This window comes from Anser brachyrhynchus (genome assembly GCF_964034855.1).
Source record: "Anser brachyrhynchus genome assembly, chromosome: 7".
Classification (NCBI taxonomy): domain Eukaryota; kingdom Metazoa; phylum Chordata; class Aves; order Anseriformes; family Anatidae; genus Anser; species Anser brachyrhynchus.
In genome coordinates this window covers 17,215,334-17,239,738 of record NC_137701.1, presented here as the reverse complement: position 1 = coordinate 17,239,738, position 24,405 = coordinate 17,215,334, and the positions used below count along the sequence as shown (strand labels likewise).

General features: G+C 41.0%; 1 protein-coding gene across 3 annotated transcripts in view; it reads right to left on the bottom strand.

The window, feature by feature from the left end:
• Positions 1 to 10,587, bottom strand: part of ZNF385B (zinc finger protein 385B) — a 170,422-nt gene extending 159,835 nt beyond the window's left edge. The window contains exon 1 of one of the 3 annotated variants that reach the window (XM_080600694.1): positions 9,994 to 10,587. In XM_080600694.1, the coding sequence (XP_080456820.1) occupies positions 9,994 to 10,330 (337 nt within the window). In that variant the 5' untranslated portion in view covers positions 10,331 to 10,587. Of the gene's footprint in view, positions 1 to 9,734; positions 9,959 to 9,993 lie in introns of those variants that run through there. The other 2 variants (XM_080600695.1, XM_080600698.1) reach the window with 2 other exon arrangements.
• Positions 10,588 to 24,405: the final 13,818 nt, after the last annotated feature.

Sequence of the window (24,405 nt, the reverse complement as noted above, 5' to 3'; positions counted from 1 at the left end):
CAGAGGTTTTTAAAATAAATATATTCATCAATCACAATAATGCATGACTGCAAGGCATAGTCAAGTGCTTATATAGCAGTCTTATCTGTTTTCATAAATTTGCTTTCCCATCAAATACTTTAAAATAAGGAAGATCAAATATTTTTCCACTCTGAATGTGTACGCAGGATTCATAACTTAAAAATAAAGGCCACTCTTTTATTCTACTGAATAAAAAAATGCATTGGAAATGTTTTAGAAATAGTTTTACTTCAGGTTTAAATGACTGGAAATGGGGCTCACAGACATTTTTATTAAATATGGGGCAGCATCCATCTGAATATTTGCATTTTACTCTGATATCCTAGTGAGTGTCTCGCCACTCTTCTAATTTTTAGAGATGGGTTTCAACAAGGAAGGGGGACATGGATCAGATACACAACTAGGCCAAATGCTAAGGTCAACAAGCCATCACAGGTGGCAGGAAATTAGAAAAGTCAAGAAATACAACTGAAGGAAAAGACCAGAGACCAATGCATTATGCTGTGTGATGAGATGACAAAGAGGCAGGCTCAGAGGATAGCCAAGACCAGGAATGGCAGGGAAAGGGGCAGAGGACGGCACAGGCCACAGCAGTGGTGCCCCCAGGCCGAGCCAGGCCACCAAGCCACCGCTTGCTCTCCCACGCTCTTTAGTGCCTGCCCCAGCACTTCTCGCCTCTCCTGCTGTTGATGCCTGTTGGCACCCCTCCTCTTGCTGCCCACTCTGATCCCAGCCTGAGCCAAAAGGAGGGCAAATCCAGCCCCATCTCCAGCCCAACCCATCCTGCCTGACCTCTGCCCCAGGAGACATGAGTCTAGGCTACCCCAACAGCCTGGAGACTGCTGCGCAGCCTTCAAAAACTCATGAGACCCGACTTCTGTGCCTGACGGGTGGAACAAAACACCCAGTCACAGGCCAGTCCTTCACCTTATTTTTCCCAGGCCTAATTCCCCGAGCCTGACTGCAACAAGTTCATCCAGGAAAGGCTTGGCAGGTGTGATGTTTCCTCAAAGACTTGGCATCGCCCAACAGGAAGGCCTCATGGAAGCCAGGGATCTCACAGATGCTCTGCTCCCCTCCCTAGCCTCCCCACCCAGCAGAATAGGGCAACTCTGTCCACCCGCTCCTGCTCCAATGCATTACAGGGCAAGGGTGACCTTCAAGCGTTCAGGATCCCAAGCATCCTTGAGGAAGTTTCTCAGATTCACAATATCCTAATAGCTCTAGCGTGTATTTGACAGCACTCTGGTAAGTGAGCTGAGTTCCGCTGATAGCTTTTTGGAAATGCCATGAAATACAAATCCCAGTAACAAACATTCTGGAGGCAAGAGTGTGACACTGCTTAAAAATAAATTATTGTCCTTTTTTGAAAACTAGCCCATTCCGAAATGCAAGCTGAAGTGATCAGTTTAAATAGCATAAAATAATCCTTTGGTCCAATGCCAGCATCTTCGACCTTTAAAGATATTTTAAAGTATATGTATTTGTTGCAGTAAGTCATTGCCATGAAAAGAATTTGAGGGTTTGCACAACCTGTCAAGATGGAAGAATAAGCATGACAGCAGCATAACAATACACAACACCAGTGGATTCAACACATGTAGTCAAACGTACATAATCAGAAACTCAAAACTTTGATGCAGCATCACACAAAACATGATCTCAAGCTCTGCAAAAACAGGAGCCACTCCACAGAAAACCACATTAATATTACAAGCATATTTATACAGTAGTAGTGCATGAAAGCAAATCTGCCAAGACCCCCAATGCTCAGCATGAAACAAGCTGTTGACTCCAAATTCCCCATTACAGTTCCCACAGTTATCATAACCACATGGTAAAATAAGCCTCTGATTAACTGTGTACAGCACATGGAGCAGGAAGCGGCCGCAGTGCTGCATGCAGAGATTACAAACCCCACACGTTCCTTTCGGCCACAGACAATTTCTGTGTCATGTCATCTAGTGCTTAAAACCAGCATGCAGGTTTTTGTGCTTGCTTTTTTTTTTGTTGTTGTTCTCTAAATCAGATTAGGATAAAGCTTTCCTCTGAACAAGGTCAAAGTTTTCCTGTCCCTATCCATACCTAGAAGCCCATTTTAAACATGGAGAAAAAAAAAAAAATCAATTCCTTTCTACAAAACTACTATACAGAAACTTGATCAATATTCTAATTTACAGTTAGGGAAGAAAAATGAAAAGCTTTTGAGAGCTACAGACAACACAAAATAAAGATCCACAGTGTTCCTCCAAGGGCAGAGGCTTTTCAGGCTTTTAAACTGCAACAAACCACCACTAGGTTATATGAACAAATACTGGCTGATGTGAACTCAAAGAGTTAAAAACAATCATTACAGCATTCCTGTTTTGTCTCACTCTTCTTCCCCATCCTATTTGTGTAACACAATAAACTGTAATTATGAGGGGACAATTGGTACTCATCACATTTACAGAGTTAAAACACAGCATTATAACAGTGTTGAAAATATAACCAAATTATGAAGTTAACTATATAATCAAATTATGATATTCATTCCGTCAACATTTATTACTGATCAGTGCAACTTTCTTTGATGTTTGCTAAAGTTCATAAAGCTTTATTTTCTGGTTTCTTAAGCTATTTTTGTACTACTCTCGACTTGTAGACTAACCCACATGCTGAGGAGAGACAGCAGAATTTGATTTGAAATGTTTTCTCAAATCTGGCTGAAAGAGAAAGAAAATGCTAGTGTGGGTGGCTGTTGTCTAGCCTTTCAAGAATATCGCTGCTCAAGAGCATCTGCCACCTGCCTGCAGTGAAGAGGCTTCACATACAGTGGTATTAGACTTGCTCAAACTAGATCAGTAAAACTACAGCAGGCTCAAATACTTCTATGAGAAGAGCAATTTCTATCAAAAAAAAAAAGTTATTCGTTTGCAGAAAACATTAACTTTGAGCAGTTTAATACAATATAATAAGACAACAGCACCAAATGTCACTACCCATATTGTTAAAGCATTCCATGTTCTTCTGTATTACCTATGGGACTGGAAGTGTCATCATCCCACTTTGACTGCCCCAAACTTTTTATCTCTAATAAGATTCTGCTGCTTCTGAAAAGAAGATTCTGTCTAAAAGAACATGCTGAAGTTTTCCATGCCGGGATCTAATGAAATAAGAGCAAATACCAGCAAACAGACAAAGCATGTCAAGCCTAGCCTCTAATGCTTCTCCATACAGTAGTATGAAGTTGATTTCTCCACTGCTTCAGTCATTCCATAACATCCAGAAGCTACGCTCTCTACCTAAACATTTGAGAAGCACTGATGAACAATGAAAGACTTCCCAAGATTCCTTAGGACTGAATCTAGGGATTGTCTAATTTGCTTTAAAAAAAAAAAAGGCATCAAATAGGCTTTTTAAATTACAAGAACACATTTCCCCTCCTCTCACAGACCAGAGGTCAATCAAGACAACCGACATAAGTCATGAGAACAGCTACCTCCTGGGAAAAAAAAAAAAAAACAACAACAACAAAAAAAACCTGCCTCATTTGGTGTAAACTGCCTCATTTTGGTGGTGGAAGCAGGGGACCACAAGAGAAGAGATTCTCCCAAGGTTAAGGCACCTGAACGCTGCAGTGCAGAATCTGTCTGTAGCCTGGCCTCTACCACAGAACTGCTAGCAATGCTAAGAAAGTCATTTAAATCAAGCCCTCCAACAACACTAATTGTGCACCGCTTTCCTAGGAGCCAAACTTCCTGAGAGCTCTAGTTTACAGAAGTGCCGAATGTTTGTGCTTCAATGCAAGGCAACAGAAGCGCTGCCGTGAACACGCACTACATCACTCTGAGCATTGACATACCAGCTTCCACGACTCTCCAACAGAGCATCTAACGCTGCCTCAAGACCTCTCTGTGCCAAAATTCCCTGTCCACACAGGGGGAAGGCCACCCATTTACATCATGGAAGTGTTGCAAAGATTATTTATTTAATTTTACTCTTTGCAAAGCACACAACTACTACAGGCTATGCATCAGCGAGAAAAAAAAAATCTTAAGAACAATGTTTGATTGACAAGCCACACACCAAAAGATCCAGGGAAAGCCATTCATCAGTAATCCAGCATTAGCTATCCTGCTCACGATGCCTGGTGAGAGCCCCACAGAAAAAAAACAAAAATGATTCATGACTATATGCACCAACAGGCTCAGTTAAGGTTGTACAGACATTTCTGGTGTTTCCTTATTTTCAAATAGCTAACTTAGCAACTTCTAAGTTCTGTTAATGCTGTTTGACGTCTAAAATACAGGTATGCTCATTTCACTGATTAGCAGGGAAGTAGTTCTGACTATGCAGAAGCCCCCCAGTCTACCCAGCATGAAGTTCTGGTGCACAGTGCACTAGCACTGCTGAAAAGACTGCAGAAATGGACAGAGGTAGCATCTTCTTACATAAAGCTGTGACATTGATCTATAAGGGATTTTCTTAATTAGTAACATGCATTAAAAAATCTCATTTTAAAAGAAAAATGAAGTGCATCTAGGCACTTACATGCACCTGCAATTCCAAGTCAAAGATTCACCATCCAATTATTAGCAGGTGGCCAAAGGAAGAAAAATTAAGCAATTTTTTTCTTTGTCATATGCAGTCATGCAAATATAGAGACTAGGTGGCTTATATTCTTCTGCTGTCTTATATTAGCATTTCCATTATAAAATCCCATTAGGAGGTTCCTATACGTTCTTTGGAAGTCTTGCTGACCAGGGCAGAGTACAGGCACTTTAAGAGTGTTTACTTAATATCCTCCCCAAACTCATCTTCTCTGTAATAAGTCCTGGTAATGAGTCTCTATGCTCAAAATTATTGTTTTTCCCCTGACTTTGGAAAACAAGCTCATTTTCAAAGCTCATAATTGTGGTAGAAACAAATGAACACTGCAAAAAAGTAAGCCAAGCTACATAAAAATCACATTATAGTATTTTTCTTTCTTCCCATTTTGAAGCATACCATGCTAATGCTGCCTGTCACATCATTTGTCCTTGAACTAATTAATGTTTGAAATTGTATCAGATTGTAGGACTAAAGAGACCTGATAGTCTACAGTATTCAAATAAGATGTACTGAGAAGTGTCAAATTAAAACTCAACACCATGAACTGTGAAGCAAAGCCTCCAACCATACGCTGAACTTCTCGGTACCTGTGCAAGTACATACAGAAAGAACAATGTGGCCTACAGCCATAATCACACATGCTATAAACTCACGAGATCATACAAGCTTGGTAATGGTGAGCAGTGTTAAAGATTCAGTAGGTGGCATCCTCTGCTGGGAGTAAGCACACCACCAGCCACCATTAAGTAAAACAACTATAAAGCACTCAGCATTACAAGACACTGGTTCTACAGTGTCAGCATTTTGGCTGCCATGCCACACCAAAGACCTCACAAATAAGAAAAATACCACGGTGCCTTAAAAAAAAAAAAAAAGTTTTAATGTTATATTACAATTCAGGCTTTACTTAATTAATTTTACCTTGCTTTCCTGACCTTCCCCTATCCTTTCCATCAGGTAGAAGATTGTTCCTTGGTACCTGCCCTAAGCAGTTACGTTGTCTTCCTTTACACACAAGGCTTACCTTAGCCTTATCAGGATCACCTTCCCTGCCACACAGCTGCAAGTGAAGGGGTGAACGTCATCATCATATTATCACAAAGTGGGCTGGCTTTGGGATTTGTGGTTTCTTTGCAAGAGGAAACTCTGTGAGATGTCTCAGTATGATTCACCCAGCTGTAGGAGATGCAATCATCCTGCTTCACGTGCAGAATGAATGACTTAGTTGCAGATACGCTCCAAGTCCCTCCATTTTCAGCACTGGCATCTCTGCACCAAACAGTTCTCCGATAGAAAGCCGTGAGTAATGAAACACCGTCCGACATATTCTAGAACCAGAGCATTTTACCAAAAACACAGCCTATCATCCTGTCATGAGGTAAAGTAACCTGGAAGAAGGTCTCAAAAAATCATGAACCAAGATGGGTATTTATGCAGATCCTGAATTTCATATCTGAACATGCATTGCACTTGTTTGAAAATTGAAACCTGTTTACTCCCTGCTCAAGACAGAACTGCAACATTTTAAAACCTACAAAAGGTAGTTTAATGAAAAGACTTCAGGTTGTAAGGTAAGGTGAAAAGGACTTTGTGTGTCTAACATTAGTACAAACAAAGGCAAAAAAAATATTTTTTTGCTAACCTCCTCCCCCCTTACATTCCCATATTATAAACATTTAACACCAAAAAAATGTTGTTGCCAATAAAGAAAGCATTATAGGGTAATTTGACTGAGGAATGAAGCATTATCAATGTTTCCGTAACAGACTAACTTACTCATACCCAAATAATCATCAATAAAGTAAACAGTGCAGTTTAACTACATGTGCATTACCACCTGTCCTTATAAGATCTGCCTGGCAGTCCAACAGCAGCAAAATAGGAAGGTGCCAATATTGATAAGCGAAGGATTGGAACTGCACTGATATAGTTAGATTGGTTTACAAGTCTTCTATATTTACAAGCCTTGGCAGCTCAGGTTCTCTAATGAATTTTTAACATGTCAATTAATATGTTTATACAAAGCAATGTCAGCTTTAACTCATACACAAGAAAAATCACAGTTGCATGCAGAATGTACAACATACGTGTTAAGAGGCTACATTTCACTATATAGAGATATTGAAAAGAATTATTGCAGACAATCTGATGAGAATGCATCTAGAAAAGAAACAATAAAGTTGCGGAAGTTAATGGGCATGATTCATCACTCTTGGAAATATGTCAGCATCAAGAAATGTGATGTGTTGCAGGGCATTAAAAAAAAGCTTTTTTTGGGGGGGGGGGGAGGGGGGGGGAGGGCTGGTGGGTTTCTCTTTTGGGAGAGGGGAAGGCACAACCCCCCCAGCCTCCTGTCATTAAAAAAAACAACACATTATACTGAAACAAAACACCAAGTGTTTTGTTAACCCATAGTTTATAAACTTACTGTTGATGCCAAGAATTAAGCATTATTTACTTAATAACATTGACTTCCACTGTGTGCAACAGTATTAGTGCTGCAAAACAGTAGCTGGCGTTCTTTCTCCAACAATGTGGAATGCAGTCAAATGACTGCACTGTGAGACATGATTTTTGCCTTACTTCCCTAGTTTACTCTGTACATTACATAAAATCAGAAAACATGACTTAAAAATCCTTACAACACAATTTTTCAAGGTGTTTTAAATGTTTTTTTTCCAAAGATTTTTCTTTAAAAACATTTTCATGTGTTAAGTAAATACAAAAACGAACTTCCCATAGAAAGATTAAGCATGGTCTCTGGAGCTGCAGTACAAAGAGAAATTTCACCTCTGAGGAGAATCAGGGCATTTTACACTTGCACAGAAAATAAAAATAGAAAATAGCCCTTCAATTAAGGCCAAATTGTTTCTGTAAAGCTAGGCAAGCAGAGCTTCTGGTGAAAATCCACCAAGCAGCTAGTGGGACGTTGCGATCACACCGGAGAGTGAAGTTCCTGCAATTCCTTCAGCTCACTGTACAAATTCCCCTTTCAGTAGCTGGAATATGGTAGCACTTAGTATCTGCCTCTGCCTTCCTTGCATCAGAGGCAATATAGGCTCACATCTGATAAGATATTCCCATTTGTGTCATGATGGATGACATACGTTAAGTACTGACTTTCTAAAGCAAATACAAAAGTCACAGAACTATTTATCTGCTACAAGTTCATATTCAAGGAATGTTATCGGGTTTAAAGCATGTAACAAAAGTGATAACAGGATTTCAGAATGCAAGCTATTCAGATTGCAAAGTCATCTCTTCTTTGTATTAACTACAGATGACTTAAGCTTCGCAATGTATTTCAGCACACTAGAGCCAACCTTGCACTTAACTTTTGTCTCTGTTACATCCCAGCACAGCCTGTCAGATGTTTCAGGATTTGAGGCTACCACAGCTGTTCCATATGTTCATTTTTAAAATAACACTAATGTCTCATTTCATAGATTCTCAAACTCTTTCAGCAAATATTCTCAAGCCACAGTCCCTTGTGATAACCTGAAGAGCAAAGACTGCAGTGACGCTTAAGCATCTGTTATGTTTTATGCAGCAATCCTCACTGCTGTTCGAAAACTAAGGACTTCCAAGCTAATTAGCTAAGAAACCTACACTCCCCCAGAAGATTATCTTCCACAAGGCTTTTTCCTGCTTTTATACCATCTTATCCCTGAGCAAATGTAGTCAAGTAGGAAGACATCCTCTCAATTAAAACTTCACTGAAGAAATCCAAGAGAGGAAAAAGACAGGAACGGCGAAGAGCAGTTGCTCAGGAGAGGCTCCCGTTGGGGCGATCACAGCCGTCGCCACCGGCACGGAGCCCAGCGCAGACAGAACAGAGCAGCGAGGGACAGCTCCCACCACGACGTAAGCAGGGAAGATGACAAAGTCTTCTGACACTGTCTGGGTTTTGCTAATACTTTAAAGTTTAACCAAGCACCCATTATATTATTCATCAGGGGAAAAAAAAAAAAAGCAGCATAGGACCTAGATAACTTAATGAAGATATGTAAGAAGATTGTTTCTTTTTTGATTCCTTACCACTTTATGGATTATTTAACAAAACAACAGAAAGAAAAAGTTAGCATCGCCAATTTCACAATTCCCAATTTCACTTCTGCCTGCCTGACAAGAATCACACCAAACCCCACTCACTGGAGAAGGTGCGAGATACAGAAAAGCCATTCAAAGAGACCGAACACCAGAAGAGTTAGGAACAAGTCTGTGGCCATGGAAGGACACCCTAGCACCCAAAAAGCAGAAAAAGGAAAAAACACCTCCCTCGCCCCTCTCTCTAAGCAGTCTACTGACCTGGTGAGCTGCAAAGAGCAGCAAGATGGCTTATTTGGGAAAGGAGAAGCAGCATAACCCATTCACACCCGCCCAGTGCCAGCTCCGAACCACACAGAGAGGCAGCTCGTCCTCCTCCTCAGCAGCCCCCGTTTGGGAAGGGAAGGCCAGCGGGGCTGGGGGCTGCCGCTGCCCTGAGAGCAGCAGCGAGCACACCCTGCCTGCCCTCAGCTGCCCGCGGGCTCCGGCCACAGCACCCAGCGTGGGCCTTCAGCTGCAGCCCAGCGCCACGTCCCACCTGCCCGCTGCGAGGATGCCGCACCGCATCCAGTTACGTTTCATTCGGGCACAAAAACGTGCAGGTTCTCGACAGTAACAGAGGGCTTGTTTTGCACCTCGTTTTTATACTCTGTGAAAGACATCGCTGACATAGCAGCAAAGGGATGGAAACAAAACTATTTGCTATCTTCTCCCTGTATATTCAGCACTTTGCTGCACCTAAACTTTTGCTTTGAAGATTTAAACTTGAGTGCTCACAGCTTTGGAAGTGCCAGACTTTCCTAGCATCCAAACTTTTCTATTCACACTTTCCTTCTTATGCTCAACAGCAAGATTTACCCTTAAACGCCAGCAGCAGAGCTCCCTCGTTTCTTTAGGGGCCAGCACCCAACCGCAGGCACACGGGAGCGTTCACCGCGGCCCGACACCGGGCGCAGCCCCGCGCCCACCCTCCCGTTCGTGCCTCGGGACGGAGCGTGCAGGACGCCGGGCTCGGCGCTGCAAGCAAACCACCGCCACGCAGGGGCTTGCGGCGAAGACACCTGGAAACTGACCACGGGCAGCGAGCTCATCCAGGGCGACTCCTGGACGCAGGTTAATTCCGCCTTGGCTGAAGAAACGCCCCGGTCCCAAAGGCGAAAATACTCGCCCTGCTCGGACCCCGACCCGTTTAGCGGCGCGCCCGGCATTTGCTAGCGGCGGATTTGGGGCTGCGGGGAGCCGCGGCCGCCGCCCCTCACCTGCGGCTCCGCCCGCCCCAGCCCCAGCGGTGACATTGAGCAAGGTCCCTGCCCCGCCGCGCCCGGCCCTTACCTCCGCCGCCGGCGAGAGAGATGCGGCGGGGCAGCCCCGCTCCGCCCGGGCTGAGGCGAGCTCGTCCCAACTCCGCCGGACCCCGGCGGCTCGCCCGCTGCCGCCGCCCCGGCGCATGCGTCCGGCGGCCCGGCCCGGCCCCGCCGCCCCGCCTCAGCGGGCTCAGGTGCCGGGCGCCCGCGGGCGGCCGCTGGGCGGTGAGGGGAAGGGCCGGCCCCGGCCCGCGCTGAGGGAGGAGACCTGGCCCCGCGGCTCCGCTGAGGGGCGAAGCGCACCGAGGCGGGGCTTCTCCTGTCAGAAGGGCCACGGCTGTGCCCCGGCAGCATGAGCTTTCCATAAAACCCGCGGAAACACCATGCCGCCCGCTCCTCCTGCCGCCCCTCGGCTCCTGCCCGTCAGGGCTGTGTGTTTGCTTCCTAAATTATGATCTCGAGCGCCGAAAGCCCACCTGTGAGCTGTGCAAAGCGGCTAGCATGAGCAGTAACTTGTGGTTTGTAAACCGTGCAAAGCCGTGTCTTAAATACAAACATTACCTTAGAAAACATCTCTTTTACAAGTACCTAACACAAATCACAACAGATGACAGACACATGAAAATAAATACAAACTTAAGTATAAGTACTTCTATAATATCGCCTTTTATATATCCCTTCAGGAGAACGTGATCCAAATGGCGAGGGAAATCCTCAATACTTAATGTGTTTGTTTCTCTTCAGAAAGGAAAACAAAAACATTTAACATTGATTAGAGAAAACTTGCTTGCTGCATCTTAATTTCAGCCTTTGGAGAACAGCAGTGCCACTCGATACTGTTAAGAATTGCATCATACCTTGTTTATGGTTCCGTGTTCAATAAATTACTTCATAGTTCAGGAAATGTTCAGAGTTTGAATTAATCATCCTGTTAAAACATGAAATCTGAGGTAAATACCCTTTCTTCTGCTCTGTCACCTACCACAAACTTCTTGCTTAGAAGAGATCTGAACACTAAGCATCACTAGCTGTTTTTGAAAGGTTTGCTGGTGTCTCCTACAGAGAGAAAGAGAAGCTGAGAACAGGACATATACCTTTTTCTTTTCCTTTTTTTTTTTTTTTTTCCTCCAGAAATTCTGAGTTTGTCTGAATCTCTAACGGCAGAACAGACGACACAGTGGGAAGAACCCAGTTCTGAAACTGGGAACACTAGACTGCTTAGAGAGGAGCTGCCAGTGTACGCAACCCCTTCAGTAACTCAGCTCACAAACAAAAAGATCCAGGCTGGCAGGATTTGAGGTAAATCAAACTCTAAACTGATTATCCAGCACGGATGATCCGTGAAAGGAACATCCACATATGATTGTGCACCAGCAACATCCAACATTTTAATATTTGTTTATCTTTTATCTATCTTTTTGCCCCTTTCAAGACAAATTTGCTGTAATCTAAAGCAAGAGTCTCCAAAATGTTTTCAGAAAGCTCCAAATATCTAGCAAACTGGAAAAATCAGAAATTTTCCCTTCATATCCAACTGTTAAATCCTATTGTAAAGAACAAGGAATATTATGTTCATGAAATATTATTTTTCTATGTAAGCAGCTGTTGTGGTTGCCATAGAGATGTTATTCAATCTCAAATTGGAAGGTGGTCTACAATGGCCATGCATCATATTCCCTGTTAAGATGAAAATGTTTAAGAACCTGTGTGAATTCTGTAACATTCTTCAGAACAAATGTACTTCCATTTAGTAGCCCTGTGATTTTTTATTTTTATTTTTTTAAATGACATTTCAGTGAATGCTAGCCATCAACCACCTACAGAGAGATGTAATGGCAGATAGATAATTGTATATAGCTTTGAACAGTTTATGTGAAAGTGTATCTTGGATCTCTTTGAATGAACTGGTCTCTTCAGAAACACCATCATTTAACCCATAATTGTAAGGCCCTTTATAAAGCATTTTGTTTAAGCCATTCTCCATTGCTCTGGAGTAGACTCCAGCTCCCTATCAAATGCTCTACTTTAGAAGATGGCAAAATGGTAAGGATGGAAAATTTTAAACTCCATGTGATCTGCAGTATCGAAGTGTCATGTCTAATTTTTGTCAAATGCTGAAATCATGCTGGAAGTTATGAAATGACAGAACTGTTGTACAATTAGTATTTCTTAGGAGCTGAAGAACACCAACCAGTTGTAAAAGTGTTGTGAGCAGCAAAAAGACTTTTAACACAGGAGAGCTGGTGAGGAGTTACCTGGCCTGAACCCAGAGGAGCCCCCCAGAAGGGGGAGGGGGATGTTTGCTCCATTCCCACTGAAGAGCTGCATGACCCAATTGCAGAAGGAGGCCAGGGAGAAAAAGAGGGTGGGCTCTTATCCTGAGTAGTGTAAGAATGTGCAGAGAAGGAAGAGGACATGCATGAATGGAATTAGAATTGCATTTTATTATTTCAATTTATTCAGAACTTAAAATTTCTGTTCTACCAAAGCAAACTGCAAATCTGCTGTTTTTTAAAAACATTTATCATTCAGAATAGATTTGATATGACATGAGTGTGTCACTTAAGGGACTGGATCCATACAGAATGGTGCATGCAAACAAACCCCTTAGGGATATCTGCAACACAAAATTGGTTAGGGAACTCCCAAGAGCTGGAAAATATTTCCTGCCAAACCAAACAACAATATTAAAGGCCAACACCAATCTGTATCAGATTAAGGGGAGAGGTCACCACCGGAAAGTTTAGAGCAACCCTTACAGGCATGATATACCCTGCAAGAGCTATAGTACAAGAAATCCAAGTAACATTTTCTCTTTTCTCCAGAAAACAAACAAACAACCAAAACAAAAATAACAAAAAACCCACCAAGACAATTGCTGAGCTCTCTACCCTAAGCCATTTTACGTATATCAAAGGCCTGCTAATTATTATGAGAAAACCTTCCTTACTTGACCATTGTACTTTTTATGAGAATTAAGGTTCAATAAGTTTTTATTCTCATCCATTTTGCAAATAAGCTGTGCATCTAAGTACCACAGGGCATTTGAAGTATGAATATAGGCTTTATGTTATTGGTGGTCTATGCAAGATATGAAATTAGTGTCCTAATGCTCCAGATGGGGATTTGTCTCTGGTCATCTCATAAGGCCAATGAAAGGAAGAAGAATAAACTTTTCCAAGGAACATTCCACAAGTTTCTGCAAGTGTATTCTGCAAGTGTATTCTGCAAGTGTATTCCTCTGCAGGAATACACCCAAGTGTTTCCAATTCTCCTTTTCAAGGGCCCTTTCCAATAACCTAATCAATGTTAGCCTTTGTGGGAACTGTTTCAGTAACAAAGATTTCAGAAACAGGGAGACCAGTTGTAGAAACAAAGAACACAGGTAGAGTCAGTTTGGTATTTCTTCTCTGTCAAGTACTAACTTTTCGTATAATGGGAAAAGTTTCTAAGTGTTTACTTCAACATCTTCTTTTCCAGGCTAATTGGCCTAAGCTCTCCAAAGTCATTTTCTCTTGACTGTAACTGATGATGAACACCCTTCAGTGTTTGCTTTGCACTCTCCAGTTCCAAGACAGCACTAGCCTTGTTGCCACATAGAGGTGAAGAAAAACTTAACGGAGAGTTTGCTCTTCACTTTCAGATTGTTGTGCTTAGCCCTGCTTATTGCTTAGTTTTGCGTGTGTTTGCCATATTAATGGTCTCAACAGCATATTCAAAATAAAGATACTGGATTGTTATTCTTATTTTTAAAACACATTTCTTCACCAAGTTCTTCAAGATGGTGGATGGTATGTGTGCCTATGTTAAGCAACATACATGCCATTTATTGGTGTGTATGCATACTTTCCTAGGAAATAACATGATGCAAATTTGAAATAAGCATTGTCTTCCCTTATTTACTTTAGTTTTACACTTTTTAACAGTGTGAACGTTAATTACTTGTCTTTGAGCCTTTCATCCAAATTTTTTACTTGTTGGAATGCAATAAATATGTTAATTTTTTATGGTTATCATATGTCTTTAGTAATTATTTTAAAACATCTACCACAATACTCTAAAATTTGGCAAAACCAGAAAATAATTGCAATGATATCTAAAGCTTCTTATTTAGACCCATCTTTAGTTTAAAAAAAAAATTATTTTTTTCCTGAAGATTTCCACCTCATTCCTGTGATCTTCAAAATTAACATTTGTTGGAATTTTATGAAAACACAGCGAAAAACATGACCACCATCTTCCCAGCTTGGAAAAGTATGGTGAAGAAAGCCCCTCTGTTGACTGAAGCATGAACTGCTGTGCCTGAATCCATGCCTCTGTCCCTAATCACATTGAGGTCTTTCTGGTGTTTTCTCACAATGTTGCTTCAAAAGACTAAGATTTTTCCCTACTGGCATGCAGTTCCTTGTTTCTCTCCTGATTATTTGTTTTTCATTTAAGTTTTTTTTGAGTTGGTTCTGGATCAAGCATTTATTATTAATTTTTTTTTAAGACTTTTGGAACTTCCTTGACTTCCTTACTGAATTTAAAAAGCACAGCTGTATGCACATCTTGAGGTAGGTTCCTCTAAGCGAAGCTGACATTTTATAACCAGATATCTTATATGGCTATTCTCTAGCTTCCCTGTTACTGCCTCTGGGGATACAATCCCAGATTTAGTCAGATCTCCATCTGCTTCTCCTGTAAAACAGACAAAGCAACTACTTAGCCACCTTGCTACTTCCTCACCAGTCTATCTTTGTTTTTTAAGTAGGGCAATGGTTTAGTTTGTTATTCTTTTCTACCATATTGATATTCATCCATATTTGATGCAGTCCTTGTTACTTGATTCTTTCTGCAACTTGCTATTAAGTCTTTACTGCTGTCTTCTTTATTTTCCTCACAGAATTCTAAATTCCCAGTGTCTTAAAAGTATGTTTAAAGCTCCCAATTGTCCTCTTAGCTGCTCAAAGATACCCCTTTCTTCAACTTGTATCTGCTAGCTCTAGGGACTTCAGTATCTGATGAATTTAGCTTGGTGAGGTTGCTTGCAAATTATCTGCGTTATTCAAAATTATGTGATAAATTGTTTATATGATTATACTTTAGTCCATGAATTACCTGCAAATTATTCAATCATACATAACTATGCTGTTCATACTGTGTGACAGGTCAGTTAGTTCCCATGATACTGTTTTTATTTCCTTGTTGCGTGTTGAGTAAAATTACATGGATTTAGACTGTAAGGTGTTTGGCACAAGGAATTGTTTATTATCTGTCTACACAGTGCTTAGAAAATCACATTTATGAGCTATTTTTAGGGTTGTCTGCACACATTCAATATCAATAATAAATAACACACACTTCTCAGGACAGTTGTAAATGATCCTACACAGAACTTTCTGGCTTCATTTATATATTCACAATTCTTTTCAAAATCACTTGTGAACAAACATTCATGTTTTGTACTAAGTCAAAACAGTATAAAAGTTACAAATCAGCAATAAATATTTTGCTTTACTGAAATAGCCACATCTGTACTTCATTACTTTTCCAGCTATGTGAAATGTTTTTTATCTTTTTGCAGTACATTCTTTCTTTGAGAAACTGAAGTAGGAAAAAAAGTGATCTAAACAAAAACATATGACATCTTACCAAGCACTTGGAAAGCAACTAAACTCTTCCTTTCAGTCACAGTCTGTTCTAAGAATGAGGGCTCACTGATACATATTAAGACTATTCAATGTTATCCTGTCCCCAGAGAATATCAGCTTCACAGATAACATGGAAACTTATTCCTCTGAATAAGTGACTTACTGTGAATGCTGGAAACCTAGAGAGTTCATAATTTAGAGAATAATTCCAATAATACACAGGAAAAATATTTGCAAAAGAGTTTCACATGCTTTAAATTCTAATTCAGATCAGGGAATAAGATAACTCCTAGACAGGGAAGAACAATTGGGTAAAAAAAAATACACTAGTAATATAGGACTTAAGAAGCTGAAAACCAGCAGAGGGAACATCTGAAAACCTCCTGGTGAAGTATCCAGGTAGGCTAGCCAGATGGCATATTATTTGTTTTCACTACTTCATTTAACATGGAGACAAACTGTTCTTCAGCTGAAAAACAAAACCAATTAGAATATTTCTTTCCCTCAGTGTTCCTAAAGCAGCCGCCATTAAAAATCACCAGGGATTTACAGATAAGAGCTATGCAGTTTCTCTTTTAAAGTACAGGTGAAAGATCAGAGTCACCTCCTGAGCTCCCATCTGTTTTTAAAAATAATACTACCTGCACAGCATACAAGAGATTAGAAACTGTGAGAAAGACAGCAGAAGAAACTTGAGTTAGTATGTTTTTTCTTCTGTCACTAAATTAAAAAAAAAAATCATGCATGCTCATGTATTGGAAATTTTTTATTAATATAAAAATAGTGCAACAAACTATGATTCCAAGAAAATCTGAATTGAAAAAGATCATTCTTCAGCTAAAGGGCAGTGTCTTCTCTAAGAGATCTGCCACTTCAAGGACAGGCAATAAGCCAAGTATATATAGCATAGCTTTGCCTCTTGTCCCCTGATGAAAAAGTACAAGATACAAAATCCAGTGTAAATGCTAGTGGTTTAGATCACGTGGGAAACTAGTCATCTTCTATCTTGTGCTGTGGACTGAAAAAAGTACCAAGGATAAGAGTAATCTTTTATTCTTTACATAGCCAAAGCTTTCATTGGAAGAGTTAGTCTGGCGTAAAACAAGAAGAGTGATGGTGAATGACAGGCTCCTTTCTTTACAACAGCCTCAGGACTTTCTCTGAAAGATGAGAATAAAAGAAAGCAATATGAAAATGCATTACAATCCCTGATTGCAAATACTTGAATTAGTACTACTCCATATGAAATCTCAGTGCACCATCCAGAATCACAAAGTAAATAACAGTCCTTCTAATTAATCTCTGGAGAAAACTTCTCTAGTGACTTCAACATGAATAATAGGATTTGGCTCTAACTATAGGTCTGTCGGTATCTTCAAAAAGCCTACCAGTGCACCCTTGGCAGCACAGGTGATACTAAACTAAACTGGTATAGCATGCCATAAAAGGTCCACGCTGGAAGTTTGTGCCAGCAAACTCTGGAAGTTCGTGCCAGCTGTGTCTCTTATGACATACTGACACTGTCTCTGATGACATACTCTTTTAGACATACTCTTCTGTCTGAAAAATTGTGAGTATTTGCTGGTTTGTTGGTTGTTTCCCCCCACACTAACAAAGGGTTGCATATTGAGACTTCTTTCTCATGTAGAAACTCCTCTGTTTCCATATTAAACCTTTTTTTAAATACAGGACAAAACCTGAACTTAACTTAAATAGCTTCCTCCACACAAAACCTGAATGCAAACCAGGCCTAAGAATATTTAAAGGACAAGCTGCAGCTGTGCTCGTCTAATTTCAGCAAAGATGTGACAAATTATATCAATGGGGTGGATGTCTCGTAGAGCCTCTGCGTGATTCATATGGTTCAGTCTGCAGGGCACAGTACTTGGACACCTGCAAGGGAATGCTTGTGCCATAAGAATGGCATGGGATGAGAAATGAGGGTGACCAAGAACAAGACTTTGATTATTTGGATTTACCATTTTCATAGATTTTTTTTTTTTTTGGCCTGCACATATGTATTCAGTTGAGTCCCAGAAAGTTACTTCTGCTTAACTAGTAGGAGGAATGGATATATTATGTGGACAAACAATTTTTGAAATACACAAGGATATCATGAAGCATTGAGTCTGGGTTATGTTGTTGGTTAAAGACTAATATTGCAATTATTGAATTTTACTTGGCAGATAATACAGCAAAATAAGTTTGGGAAACTTGAATGAGTTCAGCATTTTGAGGATTAATTTTAATACACAGACGTAATTACATTGTATATTTAAAAGAAAAAAAAAAGAAAAAAGCAATGCAATGTATAATTAAATAATTACCTATTAAATGCACAGCCCCACAGATTTACAAAATTATACCCTTATAACTACCTTATTTGCCACTAAGTCCCACAATAATTTTTAAATAATGAGTCTTTCCTTAGGATGTCTGTATGGGTCCTGTGCATTAAGATGTTAGGAGGAGATTAATTCTGACTAGAAATCAGAGCAACACTTCAATTCTGCATCTGATTTTCCCAGGGTTTCTAACCCAGCTGAAGAAAAAAAAAAAAAAAAAAAAGTTGATAGTTTTCTTTTTTCCCAGCACATTTTCTTTCATTCACTTACTCACTCATTCTATAGAAAAAGACAGCAATAGATACAGCTTAATTATATGCTTAACAGATCAAAAGCTGCCTCTGTATGATTACACGGTTCAAAAAAAGAACAGTCACCAAAATAGTAGCCACCAAACCAAACTACATCAGCTGTAACCACAGAGGAGCACATCAAACCTCATGTGTATGGTACAATCTGCGCTACCACGAGATCTTCCTTCTCTTTAAGAGGGAGGCTTAACATGCCCCCAAAAAAGCGCAGCTTCAGCACAGTCAGAAGAAAACACAGAATGGGCACTCTCAGCTCTCAGAAGGGAAGTGCTTGGACTACAGCTGCAAAAAAAGTCGTACCTCGTTTTGTTCTGGTGAACTTCTGAGCACCGAGCTCCTCGAATAGCAGTGCCACGGCTGGAGCAGGGAGGACTCTGTGACATCCTTCCCATCCCTGCCACAGCCATTCCTGGGGTCAAGGCTTGCTGTAGGGCACAGGGGCCTGAGGCACTTGTACATGACGTGTGCCAGATACTGTTTCGCCTTGCAGCTAGTAAAAAGTATATCGTAGTGTTTCTATCTCATGAAGCCTCTGTGGGCTGTAGAGTAAATGTCTCTCCTGGGTGCTGTGTGAGCCAGTGTCAGGCTATAAGGAAACACAGCAGTAGTCCCAGGGATAATGATGGGGCATGGGGATCTCTGGTGGCTTTTCAAGACCTGTTACAGGATTCAGAGATTTTGTTAACAGATTTACTGCTTATGCTAGAAAGGGGGGGAATAAATTCTCCCTGAGCTCTTGCCATGCCCATTTCATGGAAACTCTGAGGGGACACGAACTAATATTCTGCTTTCCACATAGGTAAAACTACAAAACTATAGATACAGTTTACATAATAAGGAGGTTTTATCAAAGTTGGTCATTATGTTAAGAAATAAATTGAATGGAATGTGAATGACTTCAGGGAAATGAGCTATTAACTTACAGGCTATTTTATCAGATGATTCACATGCACTCACTCTTTCCCTCTCCCCTCCATTGTAAAGGTGAAATGAATGACTAAGTTGATAAGGATACCAGCAATTGCGGCTGCAGCAGTGCTCAGCAGAAATGAAAAACAACCTTTCTTGCACAAACAGTCCAAATATATTATGAGTAGGGTTTCTGACATTTGTACAGCACAGACAACTAGGAAAGAAGCAAAATACTGTGTAGTCCCATTTCCTAGTAACAAGAAATCCGTATTTGAAACAAATGCAGAGAAGAATGAATGAATTTTCAGCTCAGACTGAGAGGAAGACAACGTGATGCTCTACTTTGAGCTACACCTACACAAAGTCCCTCTCACACAATTTTAGATCATTAGGGACAACTTTCCATACTTCTTTTCCCAACAGTCACAGGAAATAGCCTGTTTTGGAAATACATGGCAAGCAACTGCATGGCACAGACAGGCTGTTTTGTCTCAGCAAATGAAATGATGTATGACACGGCTGTCTCAACTGACAGCTATCATGCCACAAAACTGCAAAACCCTCACTCATTCCTTTTGAAACTTTAAAACTAGTCAGCAGACTCAGTGTGGAGAGTGGCTCACCACAAGAGCCTGCCTTTATTCTGCCTCTACAGTAGAATGAGGAATACTAAATGAGCAAGTAAAAAGCAATTTTATCAAGAGCCCTTTGTGGCTGCCCGCTGGCAGCTCTTGCTGCGTGGGCTGGTGGCTATGGAAGTGAGGGGTGTCTGTGTGTGACCCTAACACCATGTGCTCCCTTCCCATTGAATAATATATGTCCTTAACAAAATACCCCCCACCCTAATCTCTTTGGAACTTTGCAAAGGCAAAGCTTATAATCATTGTTCTGCCTCCTTCTATAAGAGAAAACTGTTCCCTACTGGGGGACATGCCCCCCTCTCCGTGTGAAATCAGGCTGTATTTTGAGGAGGCTCCATACCTCTCTCTTGCAATTATGAACGTGTGTTTCCTCACACCACGTGCCATCATTCAGATTACTGACAACAAGAGAAAGTGATAGGAAACTAAAGAACCTGAATTAGTTGTAAGGAGACCACAGTGAGCTGAAAGTCTTTGCTGACAACAGCATAATAATGAACATTAGAAGCAATCTGGTGAATTAGTCGTATACACATTTTTGGGTAGCAACTGTGGAAGAAAGACCAGAGTTTCACTGTGGACAGCTCAGTGAATGTCCCTGGCCAACACTCAGTGACTGGCAGCAGGCAAATACACAGACTGCCACAAAGTCAAAAAAAAAAAAAAGACACTGAAAATACAATGTCATTTTGAAAATTAGTGGTATGGTCCCATCAACTGGAATGCCATGTTTGATGACCCCAGAGTATGCAGCAGAATCACAAAGGCCAGAGTGAAAGAAAGGAGAAGAAATAAAACTGGTAATAGGCTGTGGAATAGGCTTCCCTCTGAAGGGAAGCTGTGAAGAAGTGTTTACAGACCAGATGAATAGAAATGCACTTAGCACTGGACATCTGCAATAATGAATATTATACGGAAGAGAAAATGAGCACTTCTTACCCTATTTCATAACAGGAGAGACACTCAATGAAAATGAAAACAACACATTTAAAACAGATTACAGCTTTTTTTCTCTTAATGTCGTGGATGATCCCATAATAATAGTCTGAGAGATTTGTGACATCTTCTTCTGAAACACTGGCTGATAATGAACTAAATATTTCAGATGTAATTCAAAACAGGGTGGAGCAGAAAGTGCGTTAATATAAATAAAAGGGGCCGGCTAACAATGGGAGATATCCTTCCTTCCCCCTTTATTTTCATAGAAAAAGATTATAACGGCCTTAAAAGAACAAGGAGAGACTGGAGTCATTAGGAACAAGGAAGAAGATGGAGTAAAAGCCAATGCTAGGGTTCAAGTGCAAATTAAATTTGTCATTCAAAATGAGAATTTCAGACCGATGACAGCTGCCATGCAAGTAACCTTGAAAAGCTCTCCTTCAACTGATATATAGATCGTTAAAATGATTGGTCTTCACTCTGTTTTGTTCATAAACTACAGTAAAACTGTAATTTTGGAAATAAAGCCTTCCTATAAATACTGTGAAATGAAGAAAGTGTTTGATTATATATGCGCCCAAAATGAGGCAGACCTCGAGCCATAGGTTTCTGCCCTGTGCACTAAAATCAGGCAGTGCTGCTTACCACATCTGCGGTCCCAGCCATGCAGACCACAGGATGCGCCACCCGTCAGCCACTGCCGCTCCCCAGCAGCCTTGTCTTCAGAAGCATGCTGTTCTGGTTAAGCTTAAACTTAAATAACTCCTGGAAAGGAAAGTATAATTGCATATATATATATATATATATACACACACACACACATACATATAATGTCAGAACGTGGCACCAAAACATACACTAACATTGCTGGTATCTGTAATCCCACCTGTTGAAATGTCTGACATTAAGTACCATAAAAATAAACAACTTTCCAATTTAGCAGCATTACGCTATATCATACACCATAGCAAAACCATAGCTAATGTATCACATGCACTTTGTTTTCCCCAGGTGGACTTTGCAATATTAAAAATATGAATATTTGGCACTGTTTAACACAGTATAGATTAAAAATACCATTTGGGATCTATTCAGATAGTATGGCGATTAAGCTCTTTATAAATAGCTGAAATTTATTGCAATGAACTGTCTTAATTGACACATACAACTAATCTTAAGCTCTTGTGTAAAAAGAGAATGAAAACAGAAGATTTGGTATGCACCCGTGTGTATTTATGCATAGGTACAAAACTAAAAACTAAAACACATTTTTCCAGTATGTCTGCCTCTCTGTAAATAGAGCACTAAAAATGAAATGAGAGGAAAGAATCACTTTGCTAAAATGAAACAAACTGACTTGGTGTAAGCAGGGATGAATTTAGCCTGAGGAACACTGCGGCTGGGTCCTTCCCTGCAATGGGCATAGCAGCTGGCTGATCCTCCCACTTTCTCTACATAGCCATAATCACATAAATGGGCTCAGCAAGAGAGGAGGAAACGATGGGCTGTGAAGCACTTCTGGATGGCATCTCAAAGAATTGCTGTTTCAAACAGGTATAGTGATCAAAACAGGCTGATGCACCACCTTTCCTCTACAAAGAGTTATAACAATTTTTTTTTTTTTTTTTTTTTTTTTTCCTGTGAGGGGAAGAGAGGACAGGAAGGAACAGAGCTGCAAAGGGGCATTTTTTTTTTCTTTTCCAAATGCACCTTTTCAGTTTCTCATTTCAATTACTGACCAAGTAAGTCATTTGGCTCCAATTTTTTCTTAAGCACTTTTGTGTTTCACCTCTGGTGACTCACAATAGAGTGTGCAGCACCAGAAGAAGGTGCCCTGTGAACCTCAAAGAGCGGCAGTCTGCAGACCAGACGCCCAACCTCAACACCTGAACAAAGGAAGCATATTCATTAAAAGTACGTGTCCCCTTTGAGGTAGTCCTCACTTCAGTATTCTTTCCTCCCATGAAGCCACAAAAGCTGCCTGCACCCCTGCATAATGAGATATAAAATATTTAGACATCTTTCAACTGGCTATTTCTTCCCTGAGATTAATGCAACTTTCTGCCCACCATCCAAGTCCCGCGATGCTGACATGCATTCACACAGGCTAGCAGAGGAGAGCAGGGTAGAGGGACACATAGAGCCATAGAACGGTTTGGGTTGGAAGGGACCTTACTGTTCCGACTCCCCCGGCCACCTCCCACTAGACCACGCTGCTCAAAGCCCTGTCCAACCTGGCCTTGAACACTTTCAGGAATGGGACATCCACAGCTTCTCTGGGCAACCTATTCTAGTGCCTTACCATCCACATAGTAAAGACTATCTTCCCATTATCTAGTCTAATCCACCCTCTTTCAGTTTAAAGCCATTCCCCCTTGTCCTATCACTACACTCCATGTCAGAGTCCCTGCCCAGCTTTCCTGTAGGCCCCCTTTAGGTACTGGAAGGCCGCAATATGGTCTCCACAGAGCCTTCTGTTCTCCGGGCTGGACAACCCCAGCTCCCTCAGCCTGCCTTCACAGAAGAGGGTGCTCCAGGCCTCTGATCATCCTTGGGGCCCTCCTCTGGACTGGTTTAACAGGTCCATGTCCTTGGCACAGTGCGTCTCACTCTATGCCACACAACAAGTTAGCCATGCCACTTGGCCGACCATAGGCCTTTTCAGCCAGCCATTGTACTTCCCTAAGGACCTCTCTTGGGTTGAACACAGATCCATCCCTGCCAAGATAAGGCAGACTGTCTTTAGAAGCTGAAACATGAGGCAGCATAGCCTCTGTCTGACCTAAGGTGGTTACGGGTGCGCTTACAGACATGGCCTCTGAGGTGCTGTTGTCAGAAGGCCCCACAGGAAGATCAGTTCTGGTGGCCAGAACCACCCAGAAGACAACCTTACAGCTTGCTCCTTTGGGGCCACCCAAGAACCAACAAGCCAAGGCCCATCAGCATTGCGTCCACTCCCCTATGGCAGCAGCACCCCCAGTGAGCACAGCACAGGCCTTGCTCTGCCACCAGCACCCTGCCGTTGACCACCACTTCTCTAGGGAACTGGAGCCTTCTCTCCCAGCCCCTACTTCATAGAAATGGTGCAGCTTATTTTCCTCTTGAGGAAAAGTTACAGTCCCCACTTTATTTTATAAAATAGTGGAAAAAAGAGAACATACAAAGGATAGAGTTTAAAAGTAGAGTCAACATGTGGCAGGTTATTTTTTTTTTCTTAATGGACTTGTCTGTTTACAGTTTAACAAACCGGTTTACCAACACAGTGCAAGGTTTTAATTTGCCATCCTCCTCCCCCCCTTTTTTTTTGTTAAAAGAAGTTAGAAGCAAATGCTTAATGATAGTCATAAGGAGTAGAAAAGAAAATTTCTAACTCCAGTCACAGCCAAATTATAGACTTGCTTGAGGAAAATACAGAAAACTAAATATAAAAAGCAAAGCATCTCCAAGTGACCTTGTTTTTCCAATGTATAAAGCAATATTTTGCTTATGCCACTTTTAACCTTGTAATATATGTGTTATGTGGTTTTAATTAAAATGGTCCCTTGTTTTGCATTTTGACTCCATTTCTTAGAAAAACATTTTGACTAATAAAAAGTTTTTCAAAGAAATACTAGTTTCTGTAATTGAAAATATATTGAAGGACAAGCTTCCCTGTTTGC